This window comes from Leptonotus elevatus, chromosome 2 (assembly GCF_054856555.1).
Source record: "Leptonotus elevatus isolate MCC_2025b chromosome 2, RoL_Lele_1.0, whole genome shotgun sequence".
NCBI classification, from domain to species: domain Eukaryota; kingdom Metazoa; phylum Chordata; class Actinopteri; order Syngnathiformes; family Syngnathidae; genus Leptonotus; species Leptonotus elevatus.
This window is the reverse complement of record NC_141240.1, coordinates 4,823,446-4,848,450: the sequence shown is the minus strand read 5'-3', so window position 1 is coordinate 4,848,450 and position 25,005 is coordinate 4,823,446. Positions and strand designations below refer to the sequence as shown.

Genomic DNA, 25,005 nt, shown 5'->3' with positions numbered 1-25,005 from the left:
CATATTTCCGATACACTTCAATAAATGAAGCCATTTTACTCATCTTGCTTGAACCCAAAAGTTAATGTTTACCATATCCATTAAATTTGTTGTGATCGTATTTTTTCTTTCTCTTCATGAGTTCTGTTCTTCAATGACTGATAAGCTTGCCAGTCAACAGAATTACCAGACACAGCAGCAGGTTGTTTTTATTTGGTCAATTTCTTCCATAGCTTGCCTCAAATCCCTATCTAACCAAGGAGACCTTGTACTTCTGACAGTGAGTCTACAAGAAAGTATAGAAGAGAATATACCATCTAAAACACTCTGGAGTATAATGGAATGCCAGCCTTTTTGTGGTGCTGTTACTGGGATATTAGAATCACCAATAACACCAACACAGTGTCCAAGTTGGCAATAAGCCACAGACCTGTGATCTCACATTTATTGGTGAGCTGCGCCCTACCAACTGAACCACCTGCCACCCTTTTGACACCCCAGGTAAAACTGTATAAAGCTGCGACTGGGTTCAATGTATTGGAGACACGAAGAGATAGAATAGACACTTCCTGTTTTAGTGCAGTAATTTTACCAATAGATGGTGCTGTTGAATTGTACTATTTATGCAATGAGGCCGGGCAGACTTTCTCACGGAGGCCTTGCAGGCCGGGACAGCCATCTCGGGTAGACCAGGCCAAGAGGATTGCAACCAGGTCCAGCTACTGAGCAAAGTACCCCCACCGCCTAACAACACGCCAATGGGACCCCTGAAAAAAACAAGTTTAAGCACACTTGTATAAATTGGTGACTTAGAAGTTGAGGCCTCCAAAAAAGTGTTTTTTTTGTCAGAAAAATATAAACACCACAATTCCAAGAGGGCCCTCGCACCGCCTGGAGCTCGGGGCGGTCCCTAATAATATTAGCTGTAATGTGTGTTTTTTGATCATCTTAAAACCATAAATTCTATGCATCTTTTTATGAAAACTAGCAACATTTGGAAGAAAACTCAACTCAACAATTCATCAGTTCTGTCAGTTTTTCTGACAGCAGCTCTTCAACTTCCTCGTTTGTCTGAGTGTTGCTTCCTCTTTCGCTTACTGCCATGAATGTTTCTCAGGGTGAGGCTTCAAAAAGGGTTTGGTGACAGTCGACAAATTTGACAGAAAATAATTCTCACATAACGGACTTCAAAAACGAAGTGACAAGTTAGTTTGGTTTCAGCTTAGAATCATTGTGTGGGGCTTATGAGACTTGCACAAGATGGGTGAGTACAAGAAAGAAAGTCGTTTACTTGCTCAAATGCAACAGCTCATTATTTGATATGATTTCCTGTCTGCTTGCAGCACTGGTTTGTTCATGGATGTTTGACAAAACGATGGCGTTTGCATTTTACATGCTGTCTGCTTGAGTGTGTGTACCGGTATGTGTGTATGCATGTGAAATGTCAGGAGACACCAGTACTCTATCTTGGAGGAGCATGTCTCCCACCGGCCAAGCCAAGACCCCAGACATGTCCCCCACAGCAACTATTGGCAGTCACAGCATCTTCCCGGTGAAGATTATCAAAGTGTGTTTCCTCAGCAACAGTTTTAACCTCGGCAAGAACTTCAAACTGGTCCGCTGTGACGAAGGAACGACAGTCAGGGTATTTTACAATTACTATGCTCACTAACTAATACTATTGTAGTTTTGTTCTGCATTGTGGTGTTCTGGGTGTGTCGAGGCTCGTGTGCTAGTTGGAAGGGTCTTGTAACCTATTGTAAGACCATTTGTAATAGCCAGAATACACCCTGGACTGATTATCAGTCAGTCTCTGGATTGACACATATGAGAAAGACAAACATTCATACAAACTCCACTCAAAAAGGGCTAAGCATAAATACAAACTCATAAAATTTTTGCTCTGTGGCACCAACACTAACCACTCTTATGCGGTGTACTTATGTGAGACTTTCTCTTTAAACTTGAATGCACACTGCACTGAATGAAAGCTATGTTTTTTCGTAAAGTTATTGAAGCTAGATATCACTCCGTCGGCGACACAGTGTGCAAAAAATATTTTTTGTTTTTAGCTGATAAACTCAAAACAGTGACTTATTTCCAGCTTGAAAGCACAATTCTCCTTCCTCCATTGCTGCACACATGTATGTCATTAATGCACTAAAAACATGTTACAACATGGCCCTCAGGCCAGAATGGGAATTTGAATACTTCCACTATGCCTTTCACTTTGTTCAAACTGTAAATACTAGTTTCCCTTTCTTTCATATTATATAGTGTATTATTTGTCTTTAGTGAGTACTATAATGCTAGGAATCAGGTGTTCTCCTGTATTTGATCATCCTTTAAACAATCTTTTAGTTTTTTTAAGTGCACAATAGTGCATGAGAGAGCACCATGGCTGAGAAGTATATGTTGTTTATTTAACCTGTCATTTCTTTCTCACTGTTCCAACCTGCAGGTGGTCAACTGCAACTGCCTTTTATGGCAAAGGGTTTGATTCTTTAAAATGTGCTCATTTTGGAGTAACGTATAGTAGGCTAAAGAGTTACCAGCATTACTGGTGGTTAGCACTTCCGCCTCACAGTTCTGAGGTTAGGGGTTTTCCAATAAAGGGCTTCGGTCTTCCTGTGTGTTGTTAGTATGTTCTCATTGCGATTGCATGCGTTTTCTTCTGGCTCTCTTTCCTCTCACATTTGAAAAATATGCATGTTAGGTTGAGGTTCACTGAAGACTCTAAATTGTTCCTGGGTGTAAACGGTTGTTTGTCTATATGTGCTATGCGATTAGCTGATGACCAGCCCAGGTTGTGCCCTGTCTCTCCCCTAAAGTCAGCTGGTAAAGGTTCCAGCACACCCGTGACCCTACTAAGTAAAAGCAGTGGATTCAATAGTGTTGATTCTAAGGCACAGTGAAAGACTTTCTTAGCCACTCTTCACCCAAGTCAATATGTTTGGTGCTTTCCTTAATTAAAGTACATCGTAATGTATGAGCAAGTCTTCAGCTCCGCAGTCCAAGACATCATTGCAACAGAACCGTCTTCTGTCATAGGATGTCATCAACAGTGTCCTGTTGGGTGGCTGCGTGGGTCCTGGCATAAAACACACCCAATGTTATGGTCTATTCCTCAAACACCTCAAGTCGTCTGAGATACACTGGCTGCACCCGGACCTGACCATGACTGAACTCACCCAGCGTTATGAGCAGCAGCACCTGGAGGCTGAATGGAGGTGATTGTGGTGGAGTACATGTGCTTGAAATGAAACAAGAAAGTCACGTGTATGTTACTTTTCCAGATATGACTTAAGGATCAGATATATTCCATCAGATTTCCTAGGAAAATTCCAGGAGGACAGAACCACCATGCTCTACTTTTACCAGCAGGTGAGTTATGTTGTGTGAAGGGCTTGTATTGACTTTTAAACATACAATGGTTAAAGGTAAAGTGAGTGTGTTTGCAGGTACGCAGTGACTACATGCAGAAGTTTGCCTCTAAAGTCAGTGATGGGATGGCTCTCCAGCTTGGTTGCTTGGAGATTAGGTAGGGCATACTTCCAAGTACACACATCTGGATCTGTTTTTTTGCATGAACAAAAAACAACAACTGCCTGCTCTTTTATTGCGTTGGCAGGAGATACTACAAAGACATGAATCCAAATGGACTGGAGAAAAAGTCCAACTTTGAGCTGTTAGAGTAAGTCAGTGCCTTGTGATTTATACGATCTCTGACATATGTGCGCATTTTGGTGAAAATCAACCACGGTTTTGGTTCATTTAAGTGATGGTAATGTTTTTTTTCTCTATAGGAAGCATAAGAGGCAATTATTGGCTTAAAAAATATTGCAGCTTCTGTTGTATCATTTTCAGAATTTAAATTGGGCATCAGTAGAGATGTTCAAAAACAGTTTTGGTACAAATCGATAATGTTTTTCGGACTTATTTAGGAGGCTCTCAGGCTGGCTGCATTTGTCAACTACTACCACCACTGTAAAAGTTTTTTTGTTTTCAAACAAATAATATGAAACCTGAGATGGTTAGAAGTACTATCTAAATGATGGCAATACTTGATGATACCATATGGCATTTTTATAGCAAAATAGACGAGAAAACAAGTCAATAATAAACAGGGCCATGTTACAGCATGCATTACGTCAAAGTGACTCATTACATGACTGCTCAAAAATGGCCAAGATGGCACTGCACGGTCTATGTCACTATTTTGATACATAATCAGCTTCACTTTTTTTTTTCAGGTAATCAGATGCCATTGATATTTGCACTTCAGTATTAGAACTTATATGCACTTCCTAATGGAATGACGGACAATTAATTTTCAGTGTGGTGTTGCTTTAAATTACAAATACTGGAACTGATCTCAAGTGACCTTTTTAAAGCGTAATAAAGTTTTTCACAACTGCAAACCAAAACCTAATTTATAAACATTTTATTACAATGATACCTATTTGACAGCGTCAATCAAGATGTTTTCATTTTAATGAAGCTGCCAGTGTGTGGTAGATTGATGACACTCAGCTGTGGGACATTGTGTAAAACGTCAATAAAAACCAAATAAAATGATTTGCAAACCATTTTCAACCTTTATTCAATTGAATACACTAAAAAGACACAATATTAAATGTTCAAACTGATACATGTTTTTTTTTATAATACTGTATATAAATATATAATATTCACAATTTTTTTAATTTGATGCTGCAAAAAAACGTTCCACACAACCCGGAACAGACAATTCTAACACTTTGGCACATCACCTTTCCTTTTAACGACACTCAATTTGAGAACTGATGTTGAACCTTGAACCTTTTCCATTCTTGCTTGATGTACTGCACAACTTCAGTTGGTCAACACTCCGGGGCCTCCGTTGTCGTATTTTGTGTGTGTGTGTTGACGATGTTTGACTTTCGTTTTGCATGGTCTTAACACCATCATATTTTCTTTGTACATTTTCCACAAAGTCCCAAATTTGTTGCACATTGTGTTTGTAGGTCATGTGTGACCTACAAATACGTACTAATAAATCAGATTTTTCTCCTTTAGGAAGGATGTGGGACTGGACTTGTTCTTTCCAAAAGAGCTTATCAACAGCATGAAGGTAGCGATCCATCTCTTATATATTGTGTGGTGTCTTCTGCCACTTCGAGCTTTGTGATTTGCGATTTTTGACTTAACGCATGTCAGCCGAAGCAGCTACGCCGCATGATCCGGCAGACTTTTCAAGGCTACGGCACCCTGAACCAGGAGCAGTGCATGGTCAAGTTCTTCAGCACACTGGCTCAGTGTTACAGCTATACACAGGAGAGATTTGCCTGCCAACTGGTGGTGAGTCTGTGCAGAATGAAAGTTACACTTAAAAATTTTACAATTTATTTCTTTTTTTACAGTGTACATCTCATTAGATGTCCTTTCATAATAAATGTTAATACAATGAATGCTACCATCTATAGGACATTACAGAAATTATAGTTATTTTCACTTTTGTCAATTGTTAATTCACAAAGAAATTATGGCAAAATTACGTAATTTTACTGTTAATATCTCAGTAAATATATATTTTTTCTTTTTTTACGGTTAATTTGAATTTGACATTTTATTCCATTAAATAACAGACAAATATTTGTGAAATTACGATACATTTGTGAACGTATTTTAACAATCAATATATGTATTTCTAATGAGGTTTTTTTGTAAAAGAACAGAAATATTGAGTGTTTTTACAGTTACAGTGATTTCATGTTATTTTACATTTGACATGTAAAATCAGAGTTTATTTTTGTAAATTAAAAGATATTTTCAAAATACAGGGGAACAAAAACTGTAATATAAAAAAACGTTATATTACAGTTATAGTGTTTTCAACAAAGATATGGTGACACCAATCTAAACCACAAATTAAGACCCTGGAGTGCAGTTGAAGCATATTTAATTGTCTTCATAAGCCTGTGGTGAAAACTGTAAATACAAAAATAAAATCAATCGCTATACACACACTAACGCCAATACAAAACAAACACAAAGTGCATCCATTACATTACAATAACAAATGTACGAAAATAAGCATTAATGTGCATGCTCGTAAGCATAAAGTATAATAAAATGAAATTTACGGCATTCCTGCCTGATAATTCTAAGTGGATGGCACTGGATAGCGTTTAGGCTCTGCTCCTGCGTTTTCTCTGTTCGCCAAAGATGGCGTCTCAGAAATGCGTTATCAGAAACCGGAAGTATGTGAAACGATATTATTTTTACTTTAAACATAAATAAAATGGTCTTCTACCATCCAAACAATTAAGAAACCTTTGTTAATAACATAGACATATTTTTAACATTATTATTTAAAGCAATTAACCTATTTAAATAGAAAAAGCCGTGAAGGCAACACAACAGTTTTATTGTATTTTTTTACAGTGAACTTTCCAGGAGGTATATTGTAATATTGTCTTACCCACCACAACATTAGTTACTTTTGTAGCACCTGTTTTATCATTAATTCAACCTTTGCAAAAATAAGGAGAACACCTACTAGTGCTCCGGCTTCCTGTGCCATAGACGAGGATTGTTTAATCAGCTTTTGGTTTATTAATTGTATCAAACGCTGTGGCTGCTTAGTGTAGCATAAAAACCTTTGTTATTAGCTGATGATAGGAAGCATCTTACCGCTGGCCCATTTTTGCAAGTCCTGCTCTGTTCCTACAGAATATTCTCACATACAAGATAGATTTATGTATGTGACTATGTGCTTCCCTATAGCATGGTTGGCGTGTAACTATAGACCTGGTCATTGGAGCTGAAGGAATCAGTCAGCAAACTGACAATACAATAGTAAGCTAAATAAAACTATTTCCAGCTTTTAATGTACATTTTGGTGAAATAAAGATGTATTTTTTCCCCCAGCCCGTCCGCCTAGCCACATTCTCTCAGGTGAGCAGTATCTTGTTCTCTGCAGAGAGTCATGGCCGTGCACTGCTCACTGTATACATAGAGGGAACCAAGCAGGTAAGTTTCCCATGACAGCCTTAATGCTAAGTAAGAGATTGTGTCATATTTGCATAACACACCAGTGCAGTGGGGGGAGGGTGAATGGGGGTGGGGGTGGGGGTGGTTGTACGAAGTCCAAATACATTGTTGCTTAAAGGGGAAGTCAACCCCAAATTTGTCTTTACAGTAATATAATGTGCAAACCCAATTGCCAAAAAGTTGGGACACTACATATACAAATTGTGAATAAAAACATATTATATATATATATATATATATATATATATATATATATAGCATAGTTAGTCTTGCTATTAGCATAATAATGCTATTATTGTCAATAGGGGGCATTAAAAGAAACTATATATGTATAGATACGTCTGATGCTACTGAACATTTTGAGCGGTTGAAAGTGAAAAAAAATATTCATAAATGACTAAGTTATCACACTTCAAAGGAAAAGCCAGATTTGGGCAAAATTACAAGAATTTTGTGTTATTCAGAAAACTGCCATTGTGTGAAAACTGGGCATGCATAAAAATTATATTGTTATGACTTATGGACTTATTCAAGCCTCTAAATATGTCATGACATATTCAAATTAGACCTTTATTTTACACATATATATATATATATATATATATATATATATATATACAGCATAGTTAATGTTGCTGTTAGCATAATACTGCTATTATTGTCCATAGAGGGCATTAAAAAAAATTTTTTTTTAACTATATATGTATAGAGAGGTCTGATGCCAGTGAAGATTTTGAGCGGTTGAAAGTGAAAAAAGTTATCACACTTGAAAGGAAATGCCTAATTTTGGCAAAAATTACAAGAATTTAATATAATGTACAAACCCAATTCCCAAAAAGTTGGGACACTATATATACAAATTGTGAATAAAAACTGAATGCAAATATGTAGAAGTGCCAATTATGTAGAAGTGCCAATTTTTAATATTTTATTCAGAATAGAACATAGAGAACAAGTCAACAGTTTAAACTGAGAAAATGTATAATTTTAAGGGAAAACGATGTTGATTTTAAATTCCATGGTGTCAACAAATCTCCCAAAGGTTGAGACAAGGCCATTTTCACCACAGTGAGGCATCCCCTCTTCTTCTTAACCCGTCGGTGTTATTTGTCCATTTTCTGGCATTTTTATGTTTTTCTTTGTTTCATCAAAGAAAAAGCATTTGAAAAAAATACACTAGGGACCTGACATTTCACCAGGATTGTTAAAAAATGTAGAAGTTCAAATTGGCGCCATGCTGCAATTTATAATTATTGCGAACAGGAGGGAGAGATTAACTCGAAATTATTGTAATAATGCCCGATTTTGGCTCATTGACTCCCGTTATAAATCACAGTTTTTTATATGCTGTAAACCTGATGTGTTATAATGCATTTTCCGTGATTACTGATGCAATCGCTTCTTTGACGAGTCATAAACATGGAAATAGAGGAATTTGTGTTGAGAGTGTTAACACCCAAAATCCACTAGGTAGCGCCATAGGCTAATAAATGAATTTGCTAGTGCAAAGCCTGCTGCATATTGGTCAAAATGAATGTGCTAAAAACGGTTGGCATTACAAAAAAGTTTGGTGTTGATGTGTCTTAGCTCACTTTCAGTCTATTTGGGCATGCATATTAGCAGGTGTGCACAAGAAAATATAAAGGTACTGCCCACAAATGCAAAAAAATATGCACTTGTTTATTGTTATTGTTTGAATTTCAACTCTTACTGGTTGGGTGTTGGAACTTCTTTACTTTTATTATACGACGAGGAGGCAGAGGATGATGAAAATGACGGCGATCAGGGCAAAGAAATGAGTGTCTCTCAAAAAATTTAAAACTATTATGGTCTCCTACTCACTAAGTGGCCACACATTATTTCCCCCATCCCATTCCTAACCCCGGGGCAACCCTCTACGCAGTAGCCAGAATCAGCAGCCCTGAAACTGCGTTAGATTTGTTTTCCAACCAGGGCATCATACAGTGAACCTTAAGAAAAGTTTCAAGCGACTTGAGGAACTAGGCAAAGCTCTAATTTGGCCTGAAATTTTGAAACGGGAAGCAAAGCCTTCTGCCGAAGGCTTGGTGGAGCAGGTGGAGCATGCAGAGCAGCGTGCTGGACCCCCATCTAAGCGCAAACAATGTGGCCTTTGCACAAAGCCACTTCGGGCTTCAAACGTTTTGCGCAAAATGTGGAACTTACATTTGCAAAAAACACATCAAGACCCATTCCATGAAATGTTAAATGAAAAAAAAAAGAGAAGTTCTGGTGTTTAGTTAGTAGTAGTTCTTCGTTTCAGTAAGTGGTGTTTCATGTTCATGAATTCTGCATATTTGTTCTAAAGTGTTACTCATAAATTCTGTCATCAAAATCAGTTATTGTGACTTTGACCTTCTTATTCTAAAGAAAAAAATATCTTGTTACAACTTATTGACTTATTCAAGGATCTAATTATGTCATATGAAATATTTTACTTTGATTTATATCTATCCATAATATATATATACAGCATAGTTAGTTTTGCTGTTAGCATAATACTGCTATTATTGTCCATAAAACTATATATGTATAGATAGGTCTGATGCCACTGAACATTTTGAGTGGTTGAAAGTGAAAAAAAGTTTTCATAAATTATCACATTTCAAAGGAAAAGCCTGATTTGGGACACAATTACAAGAATTGTATGCAGAAAAATGCCATTGTGTAAAAACTGGGCATGCATAAAAAAAATCTATTGTTATGACTTATGGACTTGTTTGAGCCTCTAACTATGCCAAATGAAATATTCAAATTAGTCTTTTATTTTATATCTATATACAGCATAGTTAGTCTTGCTATTAGCATAATACTGCTATTATTGTCCATAGGGGGCATTAAAAAAAAAAAAAAAAATATATATATATATATATATATATGTATAGATAGGTCTGATGCCACTGAACATTTTGAGCGGTTGAAAGTGGAAAAAAATATTCATAAATGACTAAGTTATCTCACTTCAAAGGAAATGCCTGATTTGGGCAAAATTACAAGAGTTTTGTGCTATTCAGAAAACAGCCATTGTGTAAAAACTGGGCATGCATACAAAATTATATTGTTATGACTTATGGACTTGTTTGAGCCTCTAACTATGTCACATGAAATATTAAAATTAGTATTTTATTTTATATATATATATATATACAGCATAGTTAGTCTTGCTATTAGCATAATACTGCTATTATTGTCCATAGGGGGCATAAAAAATAAATAAATAAATAAAAACTATATATGTATAGATAGGTCTGATGCCACTGAACATTTTGAGCGGTTGAAAGTGAAAAAAATATTCATAAATGACTAAGTTATCTCACTTCAAAGGAAATGCCTGATTTGGGCAAAATTACAAGAGTTTTGTGCTATTCAGAAAACAGCCATTGTGTAAAAACTGGGCATGCATACAAAATTCTATTGTTATGACTTATGGACTTGTTTGAGCCTCTAACTATGTCATATGAAATATTCAAATTAGACTTTTATTTTATATATATATATACAGCATAGTTGGAGGTTTGAAAAGCAACATTTTTGTTTAAATAATTTTTTTCCATTGCATTTAAATAGATGTCAATTATATGTGGATTTTCGCTATCCCAGTTGACTGTATTATAAAGGAGCATTTTGTTTTGATAGCATGAAAGTCAAGTCAACGCTAGGTAGTGCAATATGTAACATGATTTTTCTTCTTCTCAGTACAAACACTATGTAAGTTGTTTAAAGATGTAGACTATTTTGTGTGCATAGTTTTTTGTTGTGCCAAGTTATCAAATAATAATTGACAGTAAAAAATCTTTTTTATCTTTTGCTTCTTTTTCTTCTTTTGCTTGCTTGTACTTCAGTACATTTCAGAGTCTGCACTTTTAAAGCTTTACTCCAGTACTTTGAATCTTTCTTTTTACGCAATTGTTTGCACTCCTACACAGCCAAAGTGCTCTGGCCTTGTGGTTTAGTTTAGCCCTAATATCCTGTTCAACCCCGCAGCCTCTCTCAGTGAGTACGGAGTCTATGGCTGTTGCAGAAAACATGGCCAACCTAATTGATGGCTTCTGCCAGCTGGAGTGCTCCCCCCCTGAGGGCTCGCGCATTAGCAGGCCTAGCAAAGGTACACATTTGAAGCAGTGGCCTAAAATGAGGAAGCCATTTAAAATGAACGCTTGTGACAAGTTTGGTAACATTATTAATCATTTTTTTCTTACAGTGAGACTAAAACTACCCGACATTCCAAAACAGTAAGTTAAACCTTTAGGGCACCTTCAAAATGTACTGTACATGGTCAAACATGTCAACCCTAGAAAATTGTTGGAACATATTACAGTATGTAACTGATAACAATTGTTTTTACTTTTGTGGTTGATATTTGAAATTACTATATATTATCAGTTTAATTATATATGTTTAATCTATTTTAGCAGTGATTCAACTGGACACAATAGAGGTTTGACTAAGTTTCACACTCGACTTGCACACTTGCAATAAACTAATATGCATACACCATAAGCATTGACAGGCACTTTTTCAGCATTTTCTCTCTTCTGTCTCCAGGTTCAGACATTTATGCTGAGATTCCTGAGAACACAATAGACTTGTCTGGTGAGTCAGGTTTCCCCAAACCCTAATAATGCCTGAAAGAATATAACCCGATCATTAAAAAAAAAACATGTTTGTACGTTCAGAGAAGCATTGGATCTCCCGAGCGGATGTAACTTTAGGTCAGATCCTGGGTGAGGGCTTTTTTGGCGAGGTTCATGATGGTGTGTATAAAAGCCAGGTAAGCTGATCTGCGCTGTAATGACATCACTGCATATCTTACTCCGTGCGATCAAATCATTGCAGTTACTGTGTTTTGTCTATGAAGACAGGTGAGACGATCCAAGTTGCCATCAAAACCTGCAAGGACTGCTTAGCAGGCGTGAAGGAAAAGTTTCTCAGTGAAGCTGGTCAGTTTGTTCACACATTCATGACACCAAACATCCATACATGCTTTTCCTGAAACAAATCACATACATAAATGCCTTCAATGTTTAAATTGCAGACTTGATGAAAAATCTGGACCACCCCCACATTGTGCACCTGATTGGAGTCATTAATGTTGATCCGGTCTGGATTGTCATGGAACTCTGTGAACATGGAGAGGTGTGCATGCAATTAATATTATGTTCAGTCACAAATTGCATGTTAATGCTGAAAGATAAAAACTAATGATTGACTGTGATCACAGCATGCAATGATGGTATGTCATAGTTTATTTACACGTACCATGAACAGCAGTTGAGTGCAAGCATGTGTAATTTTTAGATAAGGTTGAAAAAAAGATTGAAAAGTATGTAAAATAGTTAATTTTAATTAAAATAAATAAATAAATCAGAGATAGAATGATTACAGGGCTCTTGATAATGTAAGTGCGCAGATGAAAGAACCAAAAGGGGCCTATGGTCCATATGCCGCCCAGCCCTGACATCAGAGCAATCATGTTCACTGAAAAAGAATGTATAAGTGTATAATGATTCTTCTAATCAAATCGAATCAAATCAAATCTCATCTCATCTCATCTCATTTAGATTTGATTCGATTCGATGAGATTAGAGGAAATGAGATGAGATTAATCTAATCTCATCTCATCTCATCTCTTCTAATCTGAGGAATTAAATTGCCCAGCCATGCAATGACCACTTGGGAAATATTGAGGCCAGGTTGAGACAAGTAAGGGAGATTTGTGAGCAATAATATGGTTCCATGCCATGAAAGAGCACCGGAGATGTCCTATTTGTCCTGAGAAAGGTAATGGAGAGGTACAGGGAAGGTCAGAAGGATCTGCATTATGTCTGTGGATTAAGAAAAAGCATATGATCCGGTACCAAGATGGAAGGTGTTGTATTGTATGAGAAAATCTGGAGTGACAGAGATGCGTTTTAGACGAGTCCGGGACATGTTTGAGCACAGTAAAACACTGGTGACATCTGCAGCTGCAGTGACAGCAAATTTAAAGGTAGAAGTGGAGCTGCCTCAAGGATCGGATCTGAGCCCCTTCTTCTTTGCTATGGTGATGGACAGATTGACTAATGAGGTGAGCCAGGAAGATCCCTGGACTACGATGTTTACAGGTGACATTGTGGGGAGCAGGGTTAAAAGAACCTAGCAAGGATGGTGTAAGCACTGGACAGATGAAAAATTAAAGCCATTGCAGCAAGACAATTTAATAAAACGGAGGCCCGGAGGAATGGTGGTTTTACAAGCAGTAGAAGTGGAGAAAGATTAAGTACTTGAGGCCAACTGTTCTGAGCAATGCAAAGTATGAAAGAGAGGTGGATAATAGAGAAGAAGCAAGACAGAGCTGGTTGAGTAAAGTGTTGGAGTTGTTCTGTGACAGAAGAGCATCAGATAAAGTAATTGGTAAGGTTTGTATAGGGTTTGAGACGAGACGTGTTGTTGGGTTTGGAGACAGTAGCAATAGCCAGAAGACAGAACACAGCTGGAAGTGGCAGAATTAAAGATGCTGAGATTCTCTTTGAGACGATGAGGATGGACATTATCAGGAATGAGCTCCTCAGAGGGACATCATAGATTAGAATATTTGAACACAAATCTGGAAAAGCCAGATTGAGAAACTGCGAGAGAAGGGACAGTGGATATATTGGTAGAAGCATTCTGGAAATGGTGCTGCTAGGTTGAAAGCAAAGCGGAAGATCAACGGGAAGTTTTATGGATGGAGTTAGACTCTCGCCATTTCTCATCGTGACAGAAAACATACTATATATGACTGGAGTTCGAGCAGAAAATGAAGAGGACAGGGAGAAAGGGAATTATTTTCTGTGGCAACGGGTTAAGTTGAGAAGAAGAAGAACCCGTCCCACTTGAGAATTGGGGGATACTCGATTCTCGAAGGTTGCTTTTACCTTATATTAGTTGGCCCACCTATATTAAGACTTCAGCATCTATCCACTGTAAAGTAAAAAATAAATTAATAATAATAATTAAAAAATCAATGTGTCATTTTATGTTCTTCTGTGATTATGGTGTCAGCTTGGGAAGTATCTAAAGGAGCAGAAACATGTCCTCACTACAGCAACATTAATCCTATACTGTCTACAAATCTGCAAGGCCTTATCTTACCTGGAGGGCCTCAAGATGGTGCACAGGTATGTGCAGATGACATTTTCCTTCTATGTGCCATCTTTACCATTATTGTGCATTCTACCGTGCTTCTCTAGAGATATCGCAGTGAGAAACATTCTTGTGGCATCTCCTGACTGTGTCAAGCTTGGTGACTTTGGTCTCTCTCGTTACATTGATGACCAGGAGTACTATAAAGGTACACACACATTCACAAGCACAAGGATTCCGGGTGCCAGCGTTCTATTTATTGACATTTCTCTCCTTGATTACGCAGCATCTGTTTCACGATTGCCAATCAAATGGATGGCGCCAGAATCCATCAACTTCCGTCGGTTCACCGTTTCCAGTGACGTCTGGATGTTTGGTTAGAGACCCCCTCATGCCACTTTTATCTATAAACACAAATGTTTCACTCATTTGGTCCCAAAAACGTATAAAAACGTTATATTTTATATATTGCCGTGGTCCCAAAAACGTATGTATACGTTTTTATGTTTGTTCGATTTTTTTTCAATACAGAAGGCTTTGATGCAGCCTCTGACCCGAAGAGGTCGCTTAAAGCAATGGTAGTTATTGCAAAAAAAACGCCCAGCAGGTGGCAGCAGAGTATAAGAGATCAACCAGGGCCATGTTGCAAAAAAACTAATTGCTGCATAACGGAAACAGATAGAAATATACTTTTTTCCTGATGAAAGAAGAGACCCTAATCTTTCTTTTCTTTTCAAATTTTTATAGCAATAGAACACAATATTCTGTGAGCCTTGCAAAATCTGTCAAAATCCAATAAAACAGCCGGGAGCAAAGGGTTGCTTCAGTGAAAATGGCTGGGAGGGAATGAGTTAATATACAGTACATTCACTGCCTGCGATTGGCTGGTAACCATTTCAGGGTGTCCGAAGACAGCTGGGATAGGCTCCAGCACCCAAAACAATGCAACAAGATTTTGTTTGAATACAAATAGTATAAGAGCAGCACTTTGCAATACAATGTGGATAGGTTCGTTTCTCGAAGAACTGATCACCAATTCAGCCAACTGATGCTTATTGAGAGCTCTGGGAAAAGGCTGACTGAAATTATTGTTGACCTGCTACCAAAACACAGCTGTTATTTTGGACCCTTTATCCTGATGCTTGTGGAGATGCTCAAGCCCCCCTTACATCCCTCACCCCTTCATTCTCCTGTGATTTGTGTTCCTGATTAGGCCAGCCGAGGTCGTCTCCTTGGCAATGAGACGATGCAGTCTATTTTTGCGTAAAGCACAGTCTAACTGTGGGCATGGGCAGAGTTTTCTTCCTAATTGTATTTTCATAGATTTTGCACTGGTAGAACTAGGCGTAATGGGCGTTTGCGGCATTGTGCACCTTTTTGGGATGGAACAAAGCGTTTTCCCGGCTAATCATAGCAGCCTCCCTCACCTGCAGAGGGAGGAGTGCTCAGTGCGAAGTCAACTCGAGTACACCTGCGGCCTGACACTGCAAAAATAGAAACTATTTTTTGGGGTCCATGCATGACATCGGCAGATAGACTTCAAGATCTCCCCTTGTGGATGGTTATGGGGCAATTTGAAACCACCTTGCACACACCACCTTTTTGTTGCTTCTCCCCCAAGCCCGCTGCTCCCCCCGTGTGTGTAAACTCATTAATCTTTTAAGCAAACATTGATTTCCATCATCACTTATGGGGACCTCTTGCGGTGCCAAGACCGAAAATCAAGTCCTAATAAGGAAAACTATTTTAAACAGCAAGCAACAGGCATTACTACTTGTTTGCTCCAAGCCTGAAGAGAACTTGGCACTTACAACGTGTCCATAAAGACCAATATAATTTGCACATGATTCCGGTGTCATGGATCCAGGAGTGAGTGAAGTGCTTCCATTTAAACAGCCACAAAAAGACACTCAGGGTTCTTAAAGCACTATACATAAATTGTTGAACTTTTATCAAGAAGAACTTGTGGCGACATGTCTGAAATTGTGGGCTTTAATCCAGCTCAGTTCCCCCGAAGCCAGGGATGAACCCTTTACAGTCATTTTTTTTCTCTTTGGTGTGTGAAAAGTGTTTTCAGTCCTGACAGCCATTTTCTGTATTGGGCAACACATGTTTAAGAAAGGTGAAATAGCAGCAAAAAAAACATCATTGCATGCGTGAGATTATGTCATCACCTTAAAAAGTTTCAAAAGTATGGAAGACCTTATAGACCACAAAGGTGCATGCAGATAACCACAGCTGCGAAGGCAACATGGGGGTTTGACGAGACAGGCCTCTACATGATCCAAACTGAGCACACCCTGGTTAAAGCAAGTAAACTATTACAAACTATTATAGGCCCCATCCACACGAAAGTCTGTTTCAATGTATCCGCTCAAGTTTCTTACTGTTTGGGCAGTTCATCCACACGACGGCAGCGTTTCGGAGCTTGAAACCGATCACTTTTGAAACCGGACTCCACAGTGGAAAGATTTCAAACCACGCCCTGTACGTTCCAATGTGGACACCATATGCGGGATACTCCTCCAGTTTGATGACGTATGCTCCAATTCTCGCATGACTGCACGCGAACCACCAGTCTGTCAACAATGGCGGATAATTGTGTCGTAGTCGTTTTTGCACAACTTCCTTAGCTTTTACAGCAAAATATTTTGTGTGATGTTGTTGTACTTGTATCACCCACCATTGTCACTTCTCCTGTGTTTGTCTCACTGATCTGTATATATTACTGGATAGCCCATACACGCCCGTACAAGCATTTGAAGCGACAGGACGGCCATCTTACTCCTCCCATCTCGCAAGCAGACTACTGTATGAACCAGACTCGGTCCTCGAGGGCCGGAGTTCTGCAGGTTTTGGCGGTTTCCCTTTTCCAACACAAGCTGATTCCAATCTACAGGATCGTTATCAGGGTTATGCAGAGCTTGCTGATGAGCTGATCATATATCAGCTGTGTTGGAGAAGGGAAACATTCAAAACCTGCAGGACTCCGGCCCCCGAGGACCGAGTGTGCCCACCCCTGGTTTAAACGATAAGTATACGTACAGATTAGACATGTACAGCTCATAGGCTAGTATGTATTTATATTTATATATGTCTATATATTTAGATACTGTAAATGTATAGGAACGTATGCCGAGAAACGTTTCTTGGGAGGAATAATATGGCGGCCTCGCGGCTTCATAAGTCTTGGCCTATCAGCTATTCAGATCAGTGGTTTGCCTTCTTCGCTGATTCTTCTTCTACGCTTTCCGTTAACTCCCTGTGGCTGCGCTACAGCGCCACTCCAGACTGGCATATACATTACAGCCGTTAAATGTCATCAGCGTCTTTTTTTGGACACACCTATGTCTTGAAATGTTTATGTGTGTTCAATATTCTTTTGAGGAACAGCTTCCATGTAAACAGGGCCTTAATCACAGACAACAAAATGTTCTTGTTAAGAAAGATACTAAGTTTGAAGAAGTCCACCAGTAAATGTGGAATGAGTTGATTTTGGCTCAGGAACATCTAAAAGTCTCGGTGAAATGTCTCCACCCTCATGCCTTTTTCTGAAGCTGTCCAGAAAATGCACATGAATCTCAGCCAAAGACAGAATGAGCAGAAAGAGAAGGAGAAGCATTTTTGTCCAGAGACACCAGTGATCTCCAGACAGATGGCATTGAGCGCTCTTCTAAATGGATGAAAATCTGTGCGGGCACTTCTCAAGAATTATCATGAAGGGAAAACATGACCAATTCTTCTGACACCTAAAATGATGTACAATGTTTAATAAGTATGACAGCGCCTTGTTGAGCAGAGACAGCCATGACACATACCCGGGGTCTGGGGTTATGATTACCTCTATACCATGCAAAGATTTGTGATGCAAAGTCTCCCAGGTCACTTAACATCCACCAAGCTGCATTTTGTTGGGACTGTTACATAACAGACACTGAGATGGACCTGATGGCTAATTTGTACATGTAAACCAGAATGTGTGTGTGTGTGTGTGTGTGTGTGTGTGTGTGTGTGCGTGTGTGTGTGTGTGTGTGTGTGTGTGTGTGCGTGCGTGCGTGCGTGCGTGCGTGCGTGCGTGCGTGCGTGCGTGCGTGCGTGCGTCCAAACAGGTGTGTGTGTGTGGGAGATCTTCTCCATGGGCCAACAACCATTCCTCTGGCTGGAAAATGGGCAGGTGATCACCCAGCTGGAATCTGGCGTCCGACTTCCCAAACCAATGTTGTGCCCGCCCAATGTCTACTCTCTACTGAGCAGCTGCTGGACCTACGAGCCGTACATCCGTCCCAGCTTCAGTCAGCTCGTCTGCTCCCTGAGGTACTCATCTTCTTGCTAAAGCCCCCATTAAAGGCTGGCTTACTGAATAAGATAGAGCTGCCCTTAAAAATAAGCTAATTCCAGAAAGACAAAATGTATGCATTCGTATATAATGCTTCGTCTTCTATCACCACATGCTGTGCTAATTCTGATCGATGTTTATCCATTGTTCTCCAAAGAGCATATGCAAGCAGGGGGAAAAAAAGGAGCAGCCAGCTTCTCAAATTTCTGTGGGTGTAGCAAACCTTTACCAGAGGTGGTGCCATTAACCCGAGAGGGCGGGGTCGAGTGCACTTCCGTGTCTTGTTGAAGTCACCAAGTTACGGAAGTTTAAACTACCTGTTTGAAGCACACATTTTAAAGACATTTCATACTATTGGACGATTTTTCTCAGGGAAGAGTTGAAATGAACCATTTCCGAATAGCTCGTTAGTTTTTAACAAATGGTGTATCGCTTTAAAGGGATACTTGACTCAATTAGCAAATTTCAGCAGTAAGACGATAATATTTTGTCTATGATTAATTAATGCAATAACTTACAATAAATACCTTTAAAAAAACACATTTTGCCACTTGCTGTTGACTGAAGATGACTTTGCTCGTGCTCAAGAAACAGGAAACGACCAAAAAAACAGGTGAGCCATGATTGGCAGATTGATGACGACTGCGCGCGAACCGTCAATCTGTCAACAACAATGGCGGATAGCCGTGTTGTAGTGGTTTTGCGCAGCCTCCTTAGCTTGCTTATGCTTTTGCAGCAAGATATTTTGCTTCTTTATTCCCACGTTCAACAAGCGGTGTTGTACTTAAATCACCCGCCATTGTCACTTCTCCTGTGTTTGTCTTTGTCATGTTGTTTTGCTAAATGCAAAGCCATGTTTGTTTAATTGCAATAAAGTTAGAAAAACATTTTTTTGTCTTCTTTGCTGATTCTTCTTCTACGCTTTCTGTTAACTCCCCTGTGGCTGCGCTACAGCGCCACTCCAGACTTGGCATATACCTTACAGCCGTTAAACGTCCTCAGCGTCTTCTTTTGGACACACACAAGTCTTGAAATGCTTCTGTGTGTATGAGATTTGTTTGAGGAACGAAGCTGACTTTGCTTCCGTCTGGACGGGGCCTTAGATGTTTCCCTCTTCTAAGCCACCTGATTTAAATGATCAAGATCGGCCTGATAACGATCCTGATCCTGCATGTTTTAGATGTTTTCCTCCTCCAACACACCTGATTCAAATGATCAGGATCAAGGCCGCTTTGGAAAAAAGAGTGATACAAATATGAGTGTGACTCACAGAGAAAAAGAGGTCATGTAATATTGAATTTTCAAAGTCTGAATAGTTGTAGTCAAGCAGATTATGTGTTATACTGTATGTAAGTCCCAGGGTTTTAGTTACTTTATATTTCATTTGAACTTTTTTTTTGTAATTTATTTCATTTTAATTAGTTTTCAAAGCTGTTTTTTTTTTTTCCCCAATATGCTTTACTTTAATTGAGTTTATATTAGTTTTAATTATTATTTTTTTTGGGGTGGTTTTCTTGTGTGCGGAAAAAATACTTTACCATATGTATTGTGTAGTAAAAATTCAGCAAAAATATTATTTTAAAAACTTTTTTTTTTGTCAACAACAACAACCATCATTATCATTATCAGGCTGATCCTGATCATTTGAATCAGGTGTGTTGGAAGAGGGAAGCATCTAAAACATGCAGGATTGGAGCCTTGAGGAGACCCCTGTTTTAATGTTAATTTACTGACACACATTGTGCTCCGATGAAAGGGACATTCTCAAAATAGAGGAGGCAGACACACGACACTGCAACACTCCCAGCTCGCCGCTGGACTATGATGACACTGAGCCTCCCCCAAAGGTGCTGTATAGTCACAAGAAGGCGCAGTTACTTCTTGCAGTTTTTTACTAACACATCATTTCTTGTAATCTCTCATCAGCCTTCTAGAGTCGGCGCCACCTGCCCCCATGTCTCATACATGCAGGTATGCTTCACACCTGTCCATAAATTGCAGTGCATTGCTCACTCACACATTGTATATATTGAGTTGCATCACGTCAAAGACAGCTTATGCTCATGTGTGTGTGTGTGGGCGTGTTTAGGGAACAGCCTGGGAGACGCCAGTTTGGGAGAAAGAGCAAGCACGAGTTGAGGACACTCTTGAAAGGCAAAAAAGGGAGATGGCGATGGATAGACAGTGGCTAGAGCAAGAGGAGCGACAAATGGTGATGCACCAACCTCTGCGCACACATACGCACATGTACACGCACACAATCATATGGATAGTGCGTTTGTCTTGCAGGACCCTGCTGTGAGACAAGCCTCAAACGCCAAGGTGCAATATTTGTTTCAACAGCTCAAATATTTGTACTACAATACTGACGTAGACATCTGTGTGTGTTGAATTAGTGCTCAAAAATTGAACCTGTCTGTTTGTCTCATTTAACTGTTAAAAAAAAACAAAAAACAAAGCTGTTCTGCAAACAGCACTAAGCAACAGCCTGATCAGGCGCTTTTTATTTTGCAGCTTCCGGAAAAAAATCCATCTGACGGTAAGTTGCCTTGGTGATGATTGAATTCCACAAATGGTAATACTGTGAACACATACTGTGTTTAAGGTTCTCCACCAACTTCCCCAGTGCCTCCTGACATCACATTGGTAAAACCATCATGGTCTCTCTTTTGGTCCGCTGATTGAATCGAATTTGTATTATTGTATTCAGGTGCAGACAATTACAACAGAATAGTTGTGTTATAGTCTCGCCCCACAGCTGAATTGGACCGATCAGATGATCAGGTTTACTCGGGCGTCATGGCAATTGTCAAACAGGTGGTGCAGTTGAAGAATGAGGTCAACATGCTGCCTGCCTCAGAGTACCCCAACGCTGTCAAAGTAAGAGTGTGCCTTTTTTGTACATTCACTCGCAGCCATTTTTACTGAAGCAACCCCCTGTTTTACTGGATTGTGACCACAGAATAGTCTGTTCTATTGCTATAAAAACATGGAACCTAACAAAAGAAAGATTAGAGTCTCTCTCAAAGTATATTTGTATCTGTTTCCGTTTTGCAGCAATTAGCATTAGAATATAGCTAAGTTTTATCATTTTTCACAAACTTGGCAAAAAGAGCTTGTTGCAACATGGCCCTGGGTCAGGGATAGGCAAGTTCGGTCCTAGAGAGGCGCAGCTGCATGTTTTCGGTGTCTCCTGCCTCCAACCCAGGTGTTTCAAATCATCAGCTCATAATTACGTTCTACAGGAGCCTCTCAGCTGCGTTCAAGGAGAGAGACATAAAAAACATGCAGGACTGCGGTTCTCTAGGACCGAACTTGCCTACCCCTGCCTTGGGTGATCTCTTACACTCTGATGCCACCTACTGGCCGTTTTTTGTAATAACTACCATTGCTTTAAGCGACCTCTTCATGTCAGACGCTGTATCAAAGCCTTCTGTATGCTTTAGCATACAAAATAATATTTTTGGGCGTGAAGGACAAAGTATTATAAAAACCTATTTATACGTTTTTGGCTTTGAATGATGAGTTACTTATTAAATTGGATGTAACCTGGCCTACTGTCCCCCTCCTCACTCCTCTCCATCCAGGCAGTTGGCGTCACCTTGCGAAGCCTCATTCAACACGTTGATGATGTCATGCCTTCCCTGCACAGCTCAGTTACAAGCGAGGTATTGTGCCTCTTAGTATGCCTACGGCATAACTGCAGCTACAGGCATAAAACTTTTAAAATGTCCGCCATGAGCCAATACCACTTTTGCACATACTGTACATTCTTGTTTGATTCATGTGAAAAAAATGAAATGTGAAATGGGCCCACATTTTTACACACGTTTTGTTCTTTTCTCATGGGCCCGTCTCAGATCATAGGCACAAAGAAGCTGCTGAACAAGGACTTAGGGGAGTTGATCAATAAAATGAGATTGGCCCAGCAGAACTCAGTGACAACCCTGAAGCAGGAGTGCCAACGACAGATGCTGGCTGCCGCACATACCCTGGCACTCAACTCCAAGAACCTGCTGGATGCGGTGGACCAGGCCCGTGTCAGGATGAGACAGGATGAGAACAATTTAGGGGATTAAGGCATTCTGTTATTTAAAGGTAGAATAGATGACGCATTCATAAAAACCAGAAGTACGGGATGGAGAAGCAAACATTTAACTGAACGGAACTCTCATGTTTGTTCAAAGTTGGACATCTGCCACATTTCCACAAAATTCACATTCGCAAAACCGTGTGTATGTTCATTGACTGTGAAGTGAAAGAGAACAACACATTCTATGAAGGTTGTTGAAGCTGGCACTGTTGCCGGACTAAAATAAAGGAGAAAATGATTGTGTTGAGTGATTTTACAATGTGCTCACTCACCAACATAAAAATGGCAAGGAAAAAGTTTTGTTATTTTGTTTTATTTTTTGAAAGTGTTTAGTTTTTAGAAATGTTGGTATTTGTTTTTTTATTTTATTTTTTTATTACTGTATGTGTATTTCTTGTGTGCAAGATTTAAAAAAAAACATTACATATGCATTGTGATGCACAAATTCAATAAAAATATTTTTAAAACAAAAACTATCCACAATCAAATATTTAGTATATAATCTGGTTGTACAGTACAGTGCACTAATATACACTAAACAAAAATATAAATGCAACACTTTTGATTTTGCTCCCATTTTTGTGAGTTGGATTCAAAGATCAAAACCTTTTTCTACATACACAAAAGGTAATTTCCCCTCAAATATTGTTCTCAAATCTGTGTTAGAGAGCATTTCTCCTTTTGTTGAGATAATCCATCCCTCCTTACAGGTGTGGCAAATCATGATGCTGATATAGACAGCATAATTTTGTTGGTTTATGGTTTTATTGAACATATAAACAGAAAGAAAACACAAAACATTACATTACAAGAAAGAAAAGAGTTTATATGTTCAAAAGGGGTAGGAGGAAGTTAAAAACGTATCTAGTCCTACCCTGTCACGATCTGTCACGGTTGAAGTTGGCTGTCACGAAACGGAGTGGAGGACCCAAATGCAGGAAGGTAGGAGAGCCACGGCAGTGATGCTGATAACTTAGTTTTAATCAAAAACAAGGAAACACAAAACCACGCCCGAGGGCGGATAGAACAGCGAGTAGTGTGAGATACAGAGTAGCATCACGGAGTAATAACCCGACACTCCTTGCTGCTTCTGTCAGGCTTTTATCTTGGCCTGACGAGCTAATGGGCAGCAGGTGTGTTTGGCGGGATCCGCCCTCCAGCTGTTTCCCCAGCAACTGCAAGGGAAAACAGAAACAGCTGACCCCAATCATGACAGTACCCCCCCACTAACGAACTCCCCCAGGCGGACCACCTGGCAGAGAAGGGTGCGACGAATGGAAGTCACGGACAAGTGACTGGTCCAGAATCCAGGAGCGGGGGATCCACTGGCGGTCCTCAGGACCGTACCCCTCCCAGTCGACCAGATACTGCATCCCCCTGCCACGCTTTCGAGAGTCCAGTATGGCCCTAACCGTGTAGACAGGCTGCCCGCTGACGACCCGGGGAGGCGGTGGGGGCGCGGCCGGCGGGCACAATGGGCTGGCAGAGACAGGCTTGAGCAAGGACGTGTGGAAGACTGGGTGCACCTTGAGTGTGGGTGGCAGGTTGAGCCGAACTGCCACCGGGTTGATCACGGAGTCGACTTCAAATGGGCCGACAAACCGAGGCCCCAGCTTCTTGGAACTCCCCGCTAACTGCAGGTCCCGAGTGGAGAGCCATACCTTCTGTCCCGGTCGGTAGGATGGTGCTGGGATCCGGTGCCTGTCCGCGAGTCGCCTGTTGCGGGCCCTTGTGCGGCACAGGGCCTTCCTGGCGTCCCGCCAAACCCTGCGAGCCCGGCGGAGGTGGATATGGACCGAGGGAATGGCAACCTCGCCCTCCTGGGAAGGGAACAAAGGGGGTTGATAGCCGTAGGCAGCGTTGAACGGGGACAAACCTGTGGCAGAGCACACGAGGGTGTTGTGGGCATATTCGATCCATGGAAGGTGGGATGCCCACGAGGAAGGATGCTGATGGCACACACATTGGAGCGCCACCTCCAAGTCCTGGTTAGCTCTCTCCGTCTGCCCATTTGATTGGGGGTGATAGCCCGAAGACAGGCTAGCCGTAGCTCCCAAAGACTTGCAGAAAGCCTTCCACACCGGGACACAAACTGAGGCCCCCTATCGGAGACTAGGTCGGATGGGATCCCGTGGATCCTGAATATGTCCCTTATCAGGATATCCGCCATTTGCAACGAGGTGGGCAGTCTGGGCAGGGCGATAAAGTGCGCCATCTTGGAAAACCGGTCCACCACCGTAAGGATCACCGACTGCCCGTTGGAATGTGGTAGCCCGGTAACGAAATCCAGCGCCAAGTGCGACCAAGGACGGTGGGGAATGGGCAGGGGGCGGAGCTGACCGGCTGGCATATGGCGAGAGGGCTTATTACGAGCACACACCGTACAGGACGTGACATACTCTTTTATGTCCTTGCGTAGCCCTGGCCACCAAAACTTCTG

At 40.3% G+C, this 25,005-nt stretch overlaps 1 protein-coding gene and 1 long non-coding RNA gene across 9 annotated transcripts; one reads left to right on the top strand and one right to left on the bottom strand.

The window, feature by feature from the left end:
- The first annotated feature begins 1,097 nt into the window (after window positions 1–1,097).
- On the top strand, window positions 1,098–23,038 carry LOC147178237 (protein-tyrosine kinase 2-beta-like). Of its 8 annotated transcripts, XM_086068122.1 has the most exons (30): window positions 1,098–1,243; window positions 1,323–1,624; window positions 3,031–3,209; window positions 3,276–3,363; window positions 3,441–3,520; window positions 3,611–3,673; window positions 5,038–5,092; window positions 5,179–5,319; window positions 6,748–6,819; window positions 6,892–6,993; window positions 11,017–11,137; window positions 11,234–11,264; window positions 11,445–11,470; window positions 11,578–11,625; window positions 11,709–11,803; window positions 11,891–11,972; window positions 12,068–12,168; window positions 14,056–14,171; window positions 14,244–14,344; window positions 14,423–14,512; window positions 18,246–18,450; window positions 20,229–20,319; window positions 20,399–20,443; window positions 20,562–20,684; window positions 20,762–20,794; window positions 20,987–21,011; window positions 21,078–21,118; window positions 21,218–21,352; window positions 22,060–22,140; window positions 22,333–23,038. In XM_086068122.1, exons 2-30 carry the CDS (start codon window positions 1,421–1,423, stop codon window positions 22,549–22,551), a joined length of 2,793 nt encoding a protein of 930 aa, XP_085924248.1. In that variant the 5' UTR covers window positions 1,098–1,243; window positions 1,323–1,420; the 3' UTR covers window positions 22,552–23,038. The 8 variants fall into 8 exon arrangements, 7 of the variants coding, with proteins under 7 accessions (XP_085924248.1, XP_085924246.1, XP_085924245.1 ...); XM_086068120.1 differs by having other exon boundaries at window positions 11,448–11,470; window positions 14,244–14,512; XM_086068119.1 differs by having other exon boundaries at window positions 14,244–14,512.
- On the bottom strand, window positions 10,168–16,605 carry LOC147178238 (uncharacterized). Its single transcript, XR_015094047.1, has 4 exons — window positions 16,524–16,605; window positions 16,339–16,436; window positions 12,106–12,152; window positions 10,168–12,021 (listed from the first exon to the last, which is right to left on the bottom strand). It is a non-coding gene; the product is annotated as an uncharacterized LOC147178238 (long non-coding RNA).
- Window positions 23,039–25,005: the final 1,967 nt, after the last annotated feature.